Raw genomic sequence first — 11,833 nt, 5'->3', positions numbered from 1 at the left:
TCTGCCGGTTCATTCTACACAACGATGTTTCAGTACGCAGTATCAATTCCTGACGGCTGACTACATCGACAGCACGTACCATTTATTTGTGAATAGAAAAGATTTATCCTCAGTGATTGTACAGTGCCCTCTCATCTGGAGCTCTTCTCCTAGCTTGAAGTGGAGATGTCATAAGACAAGGGGCTAAATTTATGGTGACACAGTGCCCTGGCATTCAGCCTCTCCCCCCTCGCAGGACTAGATCCGAGACACAACCGCGCGATTCACACGGGATCCAGACGCTGCTCCTCCCCAGGTGGGATGCGATCCCACCCTCACGTCCAGCCGCCACCGCCGATCGCTGAGGGCCTTCCCTACCCACAGCCGCCAGCCCCCTTCAGGGCTGTGAGGTTTCCAGATGTCTTTCAGGGGGGCTTGGGGCTATTTTTCTAGTACGTTTTGGCTTGCTGGAGCGGACTCCCCGTCGGCGGAACGGTGAGCGCAGCCAGGCCAACATTACAGCCCGGGGGCGGGCCGAGAGAAGGAGACCACCCCCCTTTCCCCCGTGGAGCTGCCTCCTCTCGCCGGCTGAGGGGCGGTGGCCGCGGAGCGCGTCCCTCCCTCCCGCCGGGGCTGGCCGGGGACCGGCGCGCCGGGCGCGGGGGCTGCCGGCGGATGAGCGCGGCCCGGCGGCGGCTGCGGATGAGCCGGGCGAAGGAGCTGGTGGCGTACTGCCTGCTGCTGGGGCTGTCCGTGCCCCTCCTGCTGCTGCTGCCGCTCCTCTGAGATGCGCCGGGCGGCGGCTCGCCCCCGCCGCGGGGGGACGGGCGGGAGGAGCCGGCGGCAGCCCCGCTTCTCCGCCCGGCGTGCGGCCGGCGGCAGCAGCAGCCCGAGGCACTGACGCCCCGGCGGGGGAGGATGAGGACGAGCTGGAACGAGCTTTGCAGCCGCGCCACCCAGCCTGCGCCGGCGGGCGGGCTGCCTCTTCCCGCGGGGGGGCCCGGCCGCGGTCCCGGCCGCGCTGTGCCCCTGTACAGGCTGTGATGCCGCCGCGCTCGCCGCTCCCCCGCCTCGGGTGACAGACACGCCGAGCAGAGCCGCGGCCTCGCAGCTTTCCCTTTCGCCTTCCAAAGTTGGGCTTCGGTGGTTCGGGGTCGCGGCGGCAGCGCCTCCGCCCTGGAGCGGCCCCGATGGGCCCGCGGCCGCAGACCCTGTCACCGCAGCCGCCCTCCTGAGGCAGCCCCGCGCCCGCGGCACGGCCGCTGTAGCCGGGGGCAGCTGTAGCCGGGGGCGGCCGCGGCGCTCGCGTTGCTGCAAAGCCGCTCTGCGGGGCGGAGTGTGTCCCCGCCGGCTCGCCGTGCGGGGAGGCGGGCCGGGGGCCGGCTGAGATGGGAGAGAGCATGTCCAAGAGGCTGAAGCTGCAGCTGGGCGGTGAAGCGGAGATGGAGGAGCGGGCTTTCGCCAACCCCTACCCCGACTACCAGCCCCAGGGAGCCGTGGCAGCCCCCAGCGCGGCGGACGCCCACCGGGAAAGGGCGCTGCAGCCGCTGGCGGAGGAGGACTCCCTCCCCTTCGGCGCCGATGGGAAGGTGAGTCCCGGGCGGCGGGCAGGCGCCGCGTCCCGGACCCTGGGCCCGGCCTCACCCGTGGGTTGCTCGCTGGCGTCGGCGGCCCCGCGGTGCGGGCGGCTGTGGGTTCCTCCCCGGGCGGCCCCGGCGGGGAGCGGGCCCGGCGGTGGGGGCGGTGGGGCTGCCCGCGGCCTCGGGGCGCCCGAGGGGAGGGAGCGGCGGGGTGAACTGAGGGAAGGAGCGGGAGCTCAGCCCGGCAGCAGCGGCTCTGAATTCGGGCTGTTTGTTTTACTCCGGTACGGGAATGAACGCGGTGCCCCAGCTGAACGCTGTATCGCAGAACAGCTATAGCTGCTCATACCACGGTGGTTTGGTGTCTCAAAAGAAGTTGTCAGCAGAAGTTGACCGAGTTTCACCAGAGAAAATGCATAAAGGAATGGAAAAGATGAACGCCCATCTAGAAATGGAGAGTTTATTCTCGGGTAACAGCAACGCTCACTCACTAGGTGAAGCTAGACTGTTCTCACATGTTTATTTACTGACGTGCACTTTTATAGGTTCAGGTGCACCATGATAGGCACCTGGCAAGTTGGTTCATGCTTGCAGAAGGTTTGCCTGGTAGGACTGGTCACACAAGGTTTGCAGTCTTCCTGCTCTGTTTATCTCCTTGATGCCATGTGCTGCTGTTTGGTATAGTGTTGAGTGTCTTAGGTTTTAGGTAGAGAAGCTGCTCTGGCCTGGCCTGTTAACATGCAGGCTGGATTAATCTGCGGAAGGAATGCCAGAGTATGGACTTTCTGTCATTTAGCCCCTCTGCAGCCTTGTCCTTCAATACTGTGCAGCTTTGTCATCTTTTGCATGGAAAACACTGCATGGTGACACTGCTATAAGCACAGGTGCATTGAAGGTGGAAAGTTAGCTTCCTAACTCTCTTGATTGTATGCTGGGATGAATAAAGGAAAGAGCTGTTGATACCAGCTCTGTATTTTCCAGCTTGTGGCAATATGGAATTACCTTGACTTACTGATAGAGTGAGACAGGGATGGTGATGCCCAGCAGTGGGAGGGACATTTGCTCTGACCACTGTAAGTACCTGCAGGACACCATCAGCTCACCATCAGTCCTAGGCAGTGAAAGGTTTCACCAAGTTGTTTATGACTGAGGTTTATGAAGTTGTATGTGGCTAAGCAGAGTGCACAAAAGAGAATGCTTTGGGGCTTCAGTGTCTAACTGCTGCAGTTAATTGCAGCTATCAAAAGCAAAGCATTTGAGAAGGTTTAAAAAGCAAGAGTAGGTTCAAAAGTGAAATCTGATTTGTTTTGTATACAGCTGCCTGGCAGTATGCTGAGTGTTGGTAAAACTAATTTTTTTTCCCTGTGGAAGAGAACTGTTATTTCTTTGTTCTTTTGTATCTGGCTTAGTCTATAAAAGTCATCCAAGTATGATGAGTTGAATTATAAAGGCAGAGAGGAGATGGCAGAACCACTATAGCTATATATTGTTGTTAAATTGGTAAAAAACATACTGAGTCCCTTGTAGGCCAGTCATCTTGTGTACCTGCTTTAAACCCTACACTTCATGTCCATATTTTAAAAGAGAAAACACTCCTTCATTTACTGCTGATCCAGATGGACTAAAGCTTTCTCAAGTGAGTTAACCAGAAGAATGGTGAGATATCAAAAGAAGATGAACATCCTTGAAGATGAACGCTACATCCTTAGATTAACATCTATAAATTCCAGAGTATACTAGCTCTATTGCAGAATAGTTCAACTCTAATTTACTTCAGATTTGATTCTTGAATGAATCCAAATTGAGAGATGTTGTTCTGTGGCAGAACTGAAATGAGTTAGTCAAGAATTTCTGGCCCTGTGTTCACATTAGGAATGCCTGTTAGGGTCTCCTGTGCATGAGAATGGTGTTTTACAGTGCATGCATGTGTTTTTTCCCAGCATCAATGGTGGATGACATTCCTTTTTAGAAAGTGGCAGTCAGCAGCTATTTGTGCAGGTGTGTTCAGAAAATATGTTAGAGCACCTGAGTAGTCTTGTATTTGATAAAAGATGGTGTCTGGGCTCTGTTCAGGTGGATGAAGTGCCTCTGAGAAAAAAAAATCTTCTGTACTGCCTTAAAACCATGTAACTACAGCAATTCTGTGTATTTCATAGGAGAAGGCAGAAGCAAGTGTACATTTTCTTTTGTTTTTGCATCTGCAAAATCTCAGGAGTCATGTGTTTCTGGACTAGAATATAGCTGTGAGAATATTTATGTGTATTTATATTCTTTGAAGTATTTGCATGCTGTCACTCTTAGTACTATCTTTTTGTGACATTTCATGATGGGTACTTTTGGGGTGCTTTTGTTGTTGTTGTGATTTTCAGTTCATGTTTTAGTGTTTTATTTTTGCATTTAATGACTCCCATTCCATCGGAGAAATGTCTTTGCTTGCCTAAAGCCCCAGTGAAGACAAAAGGACTTTGCGCAGGGTAGGAAGTCTGTTCTGTAAACTTCGGTGCACAAGCACACAGGTTTCCTAAAAATGAGGGCATCTTTCAGAAGGCCTCAGTGCAGTGCATAATTCCTTCCTCTCCCATCTGCTGCTGAGTGGAGTGAGGAGCACTGAGTGACTCACGTAATGACAGCCTGAGGTGTGCAGGGCTCTGCTGTTGTCATGGAAGGCAATGCATTATTAATCCATTCGATTTCTTAGTCTGTCATGATTGCCATCTAAAATTCACCTGCTTGATAAAAGTACAAGAAGCTCTTCAAGGCGTTGTCTGGAAGGTGAGACAATTGGGACAACAATCTCCATATGGAAGTGTGCGTGGGTAAAATATTGTTCAGAAATCTTGAAGGTATGGGAGTAGGAGAACAGAATTTGAGGTTGCTGATTTGCTTCCTTATTAGCCACAGTAAACAATGCAGCTATCTATGTGGGCTCTGCTCTTCATCATTAAAGTATCTTGGACTTAAATTGCTTCTGTAACTTGTCTGAGAAAGCCAAGGTAATAATTCATCAGACAGCATTAATTCTAGATTAACAAGAAACATAATTTTAAGTGTAAACCTTTGTTTAATAAGTGATGTCTAATATTTCAATCAAACACACATCCTGTAGCCTTTTTCTTTTTTGTTTGGGCCCCACAGAAATACCTTAACCTAGAAATGTACCTGTAGATATTATCTCGAAGTGGTCAGTCCAAAAGTTTTCAAAATGGAAATGTAGATGGCTGGGGGAGGCAGAGAAATTAATGCACTCATAACAAAGAGCACTCCCTAGTTCTTAGTTCCCTAGTGTGGTAGAGAGTTACACAGCTCTAAAGGATTTCCTGGGAAGGAAAAGGGTGAGGAGAGCTTGCTCCTGAGGGGTGGTGATGGCTTGTTCAAGGATCTATTGGCTCCTGTCCTCAGAGTCACCACAGCCCTCTGGCTACATTTGCAGTATGGTCAGGTGTGATTGGGGATTCTCCTTCACACTGACTACAGGCCCATGACATGGGGAAAAAAGGCAGCCTGATATTATCTGCTCAGCCAGGGGAAGGTGGAAGCCTAGACAATGATCTGCTTTTTGTGGTTGTACAAAAAAAAAAGCATCCTTGTCATCAAGAAATTAACATGATCCCAGCCCTTCCATTAAGATTGTCTGGATTTGTTGTGGAATCACAAGACAGAAGCTAAATTAGATTCAGACTTCATGGATTGGTCACTAGAGTGCCCAAACTTTTAACTGCTTTTTTAGGCAAATTCTTTCTTTATATGTTTTTTCCTGACTTGCTATGATGTTCTAAGAATTTTAGAAAAAAGTGGTATATTCTCAGAAATGTATACAATGCCTTATTAGGCTTTGCAGGGGACTTCTTACAGGGAACATGTTCAAAAATAATGGTGCTCGTTGGCAAGTACCTATTAATGGCGATATAGAATATTTACTTAGATTTATCATTTGGGTGATTTAGTAGTGTTTAGTTTCCTAATGCTTTCTCAGTATCGTGTTACTTCTGATAATGCCCTTATGTGGCTTTCAGTCTTCCTCCTCCTGTAAAATATATTTTTAAATGGATATACATACATACATATATATATATCTGTATATGGATTTTTGTCATAGCCTCACTTGTCTTTTCACTTTGTTTTTGGTTTTGTTGGTTTTTTTATTGGTTGGTTTTTGTTTGTTTTTGATTTTTGTTTTATTTTTAAAATTTTTTGGGGGGTGTCTCACTGGGCATTTTAGATATCTCACTGGGAACAGCAATTTCTCTGTGTCTTGGGACTGACTCAGCAACAACTTATACTAGTGGGAATTATACAACTTATTGCATTGGAGGCAAAATTCAAGCTCCGAAGCCACTAAATAATTCTTCCCACTTTTTTCCAGAGATGTGGGATGAGGTAGTTGGGATCTTGAGCTTGTTACTTTTTTGACCATTTCCTGGCTGTCCAACTCAGGCAGGTGCTATTTTCATAGGGGACTCTGAAACAAACAAGGTTTGCAGTATTCTCTGTGATTCTTCAGAAGGAAAGTTTGTTTTGCTTTTTGAGACTCTTGGTCAAAACTGAGCCTGAAAATCAGTCTGTTGGACTTCATTGTCCCTCACTAACTCCTGGCAGTTGTGCACAGCCTGAAAGGAAGAGCTGCTGTTTCTTTCCTACAGCATAGGCAGCACTGAACACTGCTTAGGGCTTTTCTGATGCTTTTGTAGTGAAAGCCTCTCCTGCTTTTCAGGAGGTGACCACAGAGTTAAGCCTGTTTGATTTTAATCAGCCAGTTCTGAATGAAAATACTTCATAAAATCAGCCCCCCAAGTTCTGATTAAATTGTCTCACATCCATCCACTCTTCATCAGTTTCTAGATTTATCTTACAAACCTGCATGTTAATGACTTGTTACTCCAGCTAGTTGTGTGGGCAAGTGCAATAACACGTACTTGCTTCCTGGTGAAAATAAATTTTATTTGGGTCTAACTGCACTTATCTGCTGTCAAACTCAATATGTGGAATATATCTGCTCTCTGCATTGAGGTAACTTAGAATTGGTAGAGGTTTTAGCTTTTTTTGAAACTTGAGGACCACCTAAAAATGTCACAGCTGGGCTAGACACTTCTGTGTAGTGAGTGACTTTAAATCATACTCAGAACAGACTTCTTTTCTCAGCTTTCAAGAAGTTGAATGTTGGTATTAGGCTACCTGGAGGACCAGTGATTTTCAGTATTGCTCTTTTGCTTTATCAGTCTTCATTTCCCAAAACACAGGATATCTGTTAATTGTGTTTATTTTGGTTACCAATAATCTGGAGCTCTTTGCTGATTCTTTGTGATGAACTACGTCTTTAAGCTTTGGATTTTTGCTGTCCTATAACCAATGAGACATATAACTTCTTTCACACACAAATGCATTAGAGACACAGTCTTCTTATTTCTCACATGCCTTAAGTAGTTCTTTCTATAACTTGAATGTTTGCCTTTTAATGATGCTTTTCATGCCCTTGTATCCTCTGAGACAGGGCCACGACTGTGTTTAAAGCCTATTCATAAGCTGGCATTTGTAGCAGTGTAGGAATTTGCCTACAGCTATTGATTTCTCTGTCCCTTCCTCCTCTCCCCCTTCTTTTTGTATTTTTTTTTTTTACTTTTTTTCCCTATTGTCACATGTATGGCACTAAGTGACAGATCACTGAAAAACAGTGCAATGTGCTCTACAGACAGTAATGTTTCATAGCATTTATTAAGCATGTGGTTTTGCAGAACTGGCATTTGTTTCTGGAGGACCTGTCTGAGACATATCACAGAACTGTGTTTGAGTGTTTCAGAGGCTGAGTGATGAGCTTGAACAGTATCTGGTATTTTCAGAGAAGAAGGTGTTGCTCTTGGAGCTGTAAGAGTCTTTTGACTTAGGTAAAAATAAAGTAGAACTTGTTCTTCTGTGCAAAAAGACTGGTCACCTCCTAGCAGACCTTGCTAGATTCTGCATATGGGATCCTACTGCCATCCCTTCTTGTCTGCTTTTGCAGGAACTTGTGGAGGTGAGTATGAGAGCTCATCCTGCTTCAGTAGACCCATGCTTCAATGCATGGGTGTGAAACCTGGCTCCCTTACAGTCAGTGGCAAAGTTCCCAATGATTTCTGTACAGCCAGGATTCCTCATTTCAGCAGAACTGTGAGTTTTCCCCTACTACATTCTTCCTCATCAGTGTCTGTCATGTCCTTTCCGCCATCTTCTATGCAAGTTTGGTTTCTGAATGAGTTCTTGCTGCAGTACCTACTTGAGCTCTATTTTCTTCTCTTTGAAATACACTTCAGCAGAGACAACACAGCACCATGTTATGTATTCTGTTCTACACATCACCAACAACAAAATGAGGTGAATTAAAAGTATATATTCTTCTTGTCTGGGAGGTAACACTGTGTGTATAGGTAATCTCCTTTCTACTTCTGCTGAATCAGTTGCTTACTTTTGCAGTCTGGTTTTGCATGTGGCATCTATCCCCCAAAACAGGATGAATTAAAATAGGGTTAAGAGCAAGATGTTTGTTTTGGGAGCTGGTGGTAGCAAGTAAGATTGGGACATGGCAACTTGTGAGGAAGTTGTGAGCTCAAGTCTCCATTGCCCTGCTGTGACTCTGCACAACTTCTTAGCATAGATGTCATGAGCAAGTAAATGCCAGGAGGTGTTTTTGAACAACACGTGGGTATCTAAATGTCTTTGACAATTGCAAGTGAGATTACTCATCCCATGTCTGTCAAACCAGACTGTTACTTTTAATGCCAAAAGGAGTGCCATGAAGCCTCAGGGTTACATTGTCAGACTTATATCAGCACTGTGACATTTGGTCCAAATGTGCATGTGAGACTTTAAAGTTACAGACTTCTCTTACCTACCAGAAATCATGATATAGAATGCATACATACCAGCTGCTTATTGCCTCATCTGCCCCTGGTTCTGGTTTGTTTTAACACCATGGCCTGTTTTGCAATGGTCAGTAAGAACTGGTATGTTATTGTAATGTTGACTGCAAGTGAAATATTTGGGGTTTTTAGGAGATTTTTATTTGCATTATTATAGAAATTTTAAATATATATATATATATATAATTTATTTTAAATATTTTATTATAACAGAATCACAGAATATTCTATGTTGGAATGAACCTATAACAACAATTGAGTCCGACTCTTAAGTGAATGGCCCACATGGGGATCTAACCCGTGACCTGGGTGTTATTAGCACCGTGCTCTAATGTAGGTATGTAGCTCTAGTGTTGAATTTACAGAAGTAGATGAGTTAAATTCTCTTTAGAAACCCTACAAATGAAAGAAAGCAGATGGGGAGACAGGTATTGCTAACAAGGACAGCATAATTTAGACATCTTGTGATTAGTGCCAAAGGTGAGTGATGTTACATAAGTAACATCTTACATGCTTTACATTTTTGTTGGCTTTGGAAGACTTTGTATTGGGATATAGCTTTGCCTGCTCTCGCACTGCAATGGAAAAAGTGATATGGTTCAAATAAATAACAAAACTGATAATTTCTAAACCAACATATTTTGGTTTTTCTGCATCACTTTTGTGCTGATAATGAACCTTTTTATTTACCATAACCAGTATGGCACAAAGCTCTATTTGGTATAATGGGGAATGAACCCTTGTTTTTGTGTTTTGACAATATGAAACTTGAGCAGTGTTTGGGATGATAATGGTTGTTCTTTCTGCAGCAGCAGAGGAGTAATGAAGATACCCTTCAGTTCCTGCTATTACCCAGTCTTTTGTGAACCAGAAGTAAATATGCCACTGGATATCAGAGATCAGGCTTCCTGGTTTTTGTTTGTCCCTACAGGAATAACAAGTCACCTGCAGCAAAGGCTGAATGCCAGCTGGAAACATCTTCTTGAGATGAATGTGCTTCTGATGAAAATCAATCTGTGCTCCACACAAGTGTGTGTGTTATGCTCAGTTGTGATGCTGCCCCAAGATTCCTTGAAGGAAGCTTTTAAATCTTCTAAAGTCACCTTTCAACATTCATTTCTTCATGTAATTAATTTGTTCTAGTGCATGTAAGCATCTGTTACAAGCTTATAACAGAATCTTATAAAATGATCAGTGACAGTGCTTGCTTGTGAAAGCTTCAGAGCAACGAGAAAAAAAGAGAGAAGTAGATAGCTGGGGAAAACTTGGTTGCCACTTTTAACCTTTTCACACTGACATAAGTTTGGGAGTAGCTTTGTTTGGACTTACAGATAATTATAAAAATATTAGTAAAAATATCCTTTAATCTGTGCTTTTTCAAGCACTGAACCAAGACTAGTAAGTCACAATTCAGATTCTAGAGAGAGAGATATTACCAACCTGATCTAAATTATTTGTATGGGACTGAGATTTCAATGCAGACCCCAGGCATCCTGATGTCCTAGTATTTCCCTCCTACCTCTAAGTAATTTAATCTGGTGTTTGATATAAAATATCCTGATTTGGTAACTGCAGGTGTATTGTCAGAACAAAAAGATAAGCAGCGTGCTTGTGATGTGCAGTAGGGGAGTCTGAAGCCTTAGTTCACTCTTGTCAGATAAGCTGAGCTCTGTGCCTGGATGCATCCATGTGAATATCCTCATGCTGTTTCACCATATGCCTTAGTATCGGTATAGCTGTCTTTTGAAGGAGAGAAGCCCTGCCCTTGAGGAAGGTTTTCCTTTGTGTTGAGACCTCACTGAACTAGTCAGAAAGGGAGGGTGGTGGGGTGGTGGTGATATGGATGCATAGTACAGTTCCCTAACAGAGAAGTGCTTAACACCACCATGTTAAGGCAGAAGAATAACAGGCTTCAGATGCCTACTGTATTTAGTTGCTATTTTTAGAGATAGTGGAGAAAGTTAAGGTGTCTCTAGCTTGTTCTCTTTCTAGAATTATATGTGTTCAATGTGAGATATAATGGCACAATTTCCTTCTCCCTTCCTATCCTACCATGGATATCCTGAAATGGTTTTGAACTATTCACCCTGAAGATTTTTGGTGTGTCAGAAGCCTTGTGCAATTCTTAAATATTTCTGATTTCTGAATCTGTTGGATGGATGTTTGAAATCACTGATTTTCATTTGAAGTTTCTCTCTGAACGAGAGTACAAAATGTGGCATGTCTTATGTAATCGGTTGCATCGTGGCATCCAGGACCTGTAATTTACCCAAACCACACACTTTTGGGATGTGCTGTAGTCAAGCAAGAACTTACCGTACTACTGTGCTAATTTCCATGTTCCGTAGGCTTTAAGGAGTAATCAGTAACATATCTTCCCTAAAAGTGTGCATAATGAAGAGAAATGTTGGAAAGGGTAAACACATATGTAATATATATATCATGTATTATTACATATATGTAATTATCATTACATATATGTAATATATATATAATGTATTTCATCTATATAAGCACTTTTTGGTCAAAAGTAAAAGCAAGCAGTGTGTAAAATCAGACTTGTTTCTTTGCCTTCATGCTTGAGCTGAAGATGCTGTCTGCTTCTGCCCTTCTTTGGCTTGATTGTCTTGAGTATTCTGTACAAAAAGACTGGTCACCTGGTACATTTCTTTTCCTTGGGCTTTTTCCTGCTCTGTGGTGCTACAAAGGGTGTGCAGGTTCCTTGTGATGAAAGCAAGCACCTATAACATGGGGGGCTTGTGCTGTTTGTCTATAACATGGTCTTGGTACCAGGACCCTGATTAGAATTACATGCTGTCACAGTGTCCGTAGCTGTTTTTTCTGTGACTTTAAAGAATGCATAGGTAATTTTTGTCATGTAGATACCTGTAACTTACCCTAAAAGGTAGTCAGAATGCATTTACGTGAGACATGCTTAAGATGAACCACCTTGATGCTGGTGATTGCTGTATGTGTTGTTTATTTCCTAGTTATTCTTTGATTGGTTTTGGTTTGGTTTGGTTTTCTTCCCAAACAAGAAAGTAGATCAGGCACTTTGCATTCTTTAATTTGTTTCTTTTCTGGCTTGTTTCCTGTCTCCTGCTTTCAGGTCAATGCTCGGTTCTCAAAACGGATCCAGGCAAAAATCAAGGACCTTCTGCAACAAATGGAGGAAGGGCTGAAGACGGCAGATCCACATGACTGCTCTGCCTATACTGGCTGGACTGGTGAGAAAACTAGAATGTGAAATGTATTTGTTAAATGATGTAATTGGATTTATGCACAGGAGATTCTGATATCCTCATAGGAGTGGCAGAAATCCTCTGTTATGGAAATTTTTGTGAGTTGTTTTTTCTTTTAACTCTGGAACCTTGGTCACTAATG

At 44.5% G+C, this 11,833-nt stretch overlaps 1 protein-coding gene across 1 annotated transcript in view; it reads left to right on the top strand.

Annotated features, from left to right (window-relative positions):
- The first annotated feature begins 1,300 nt into the window (after positions 1–1,300).
- The window catches only part of LANCL2 (LanC like 2), a 32,409-nt gene continuing 21,876 nt past the window's right edge, over positions 1,301–11,833 (top strand). The window contains exons 1-2 of the mRNA XM_030971729.1: positions 1,301–1,568; positions 11,559–11,676. Of these exons, the coding sequence (XP_030827589.1) occupies positions 1,368–1,568; positions 11,559–11,676 (319 nt within the window). The 5' untranslated portion in view covers positions 1,301–1,367. The remainder of the gene's footprint in view (positions 1,569–11,558; positions 11,677–11,833) is intronic.

This window comes from Camarhynchus parvulus, chromosome 2 (assembly GCF_901933205.1).
Source record: "Camarhynchus parvulus chromosome 2, STF_HiC, whole genome shotgun sequence".
NCBI lineage: Eukaryota > Metazoa > Chordata > Aves > Passeriformes > Thraupidae > Camarhynchus > Camarhynchus parvulus.
The sequence above is the reverse complement of the archived record's forward strand: the minus strand, read 5'-3'. Positions and strand labels throughout refer to the sequence as shown.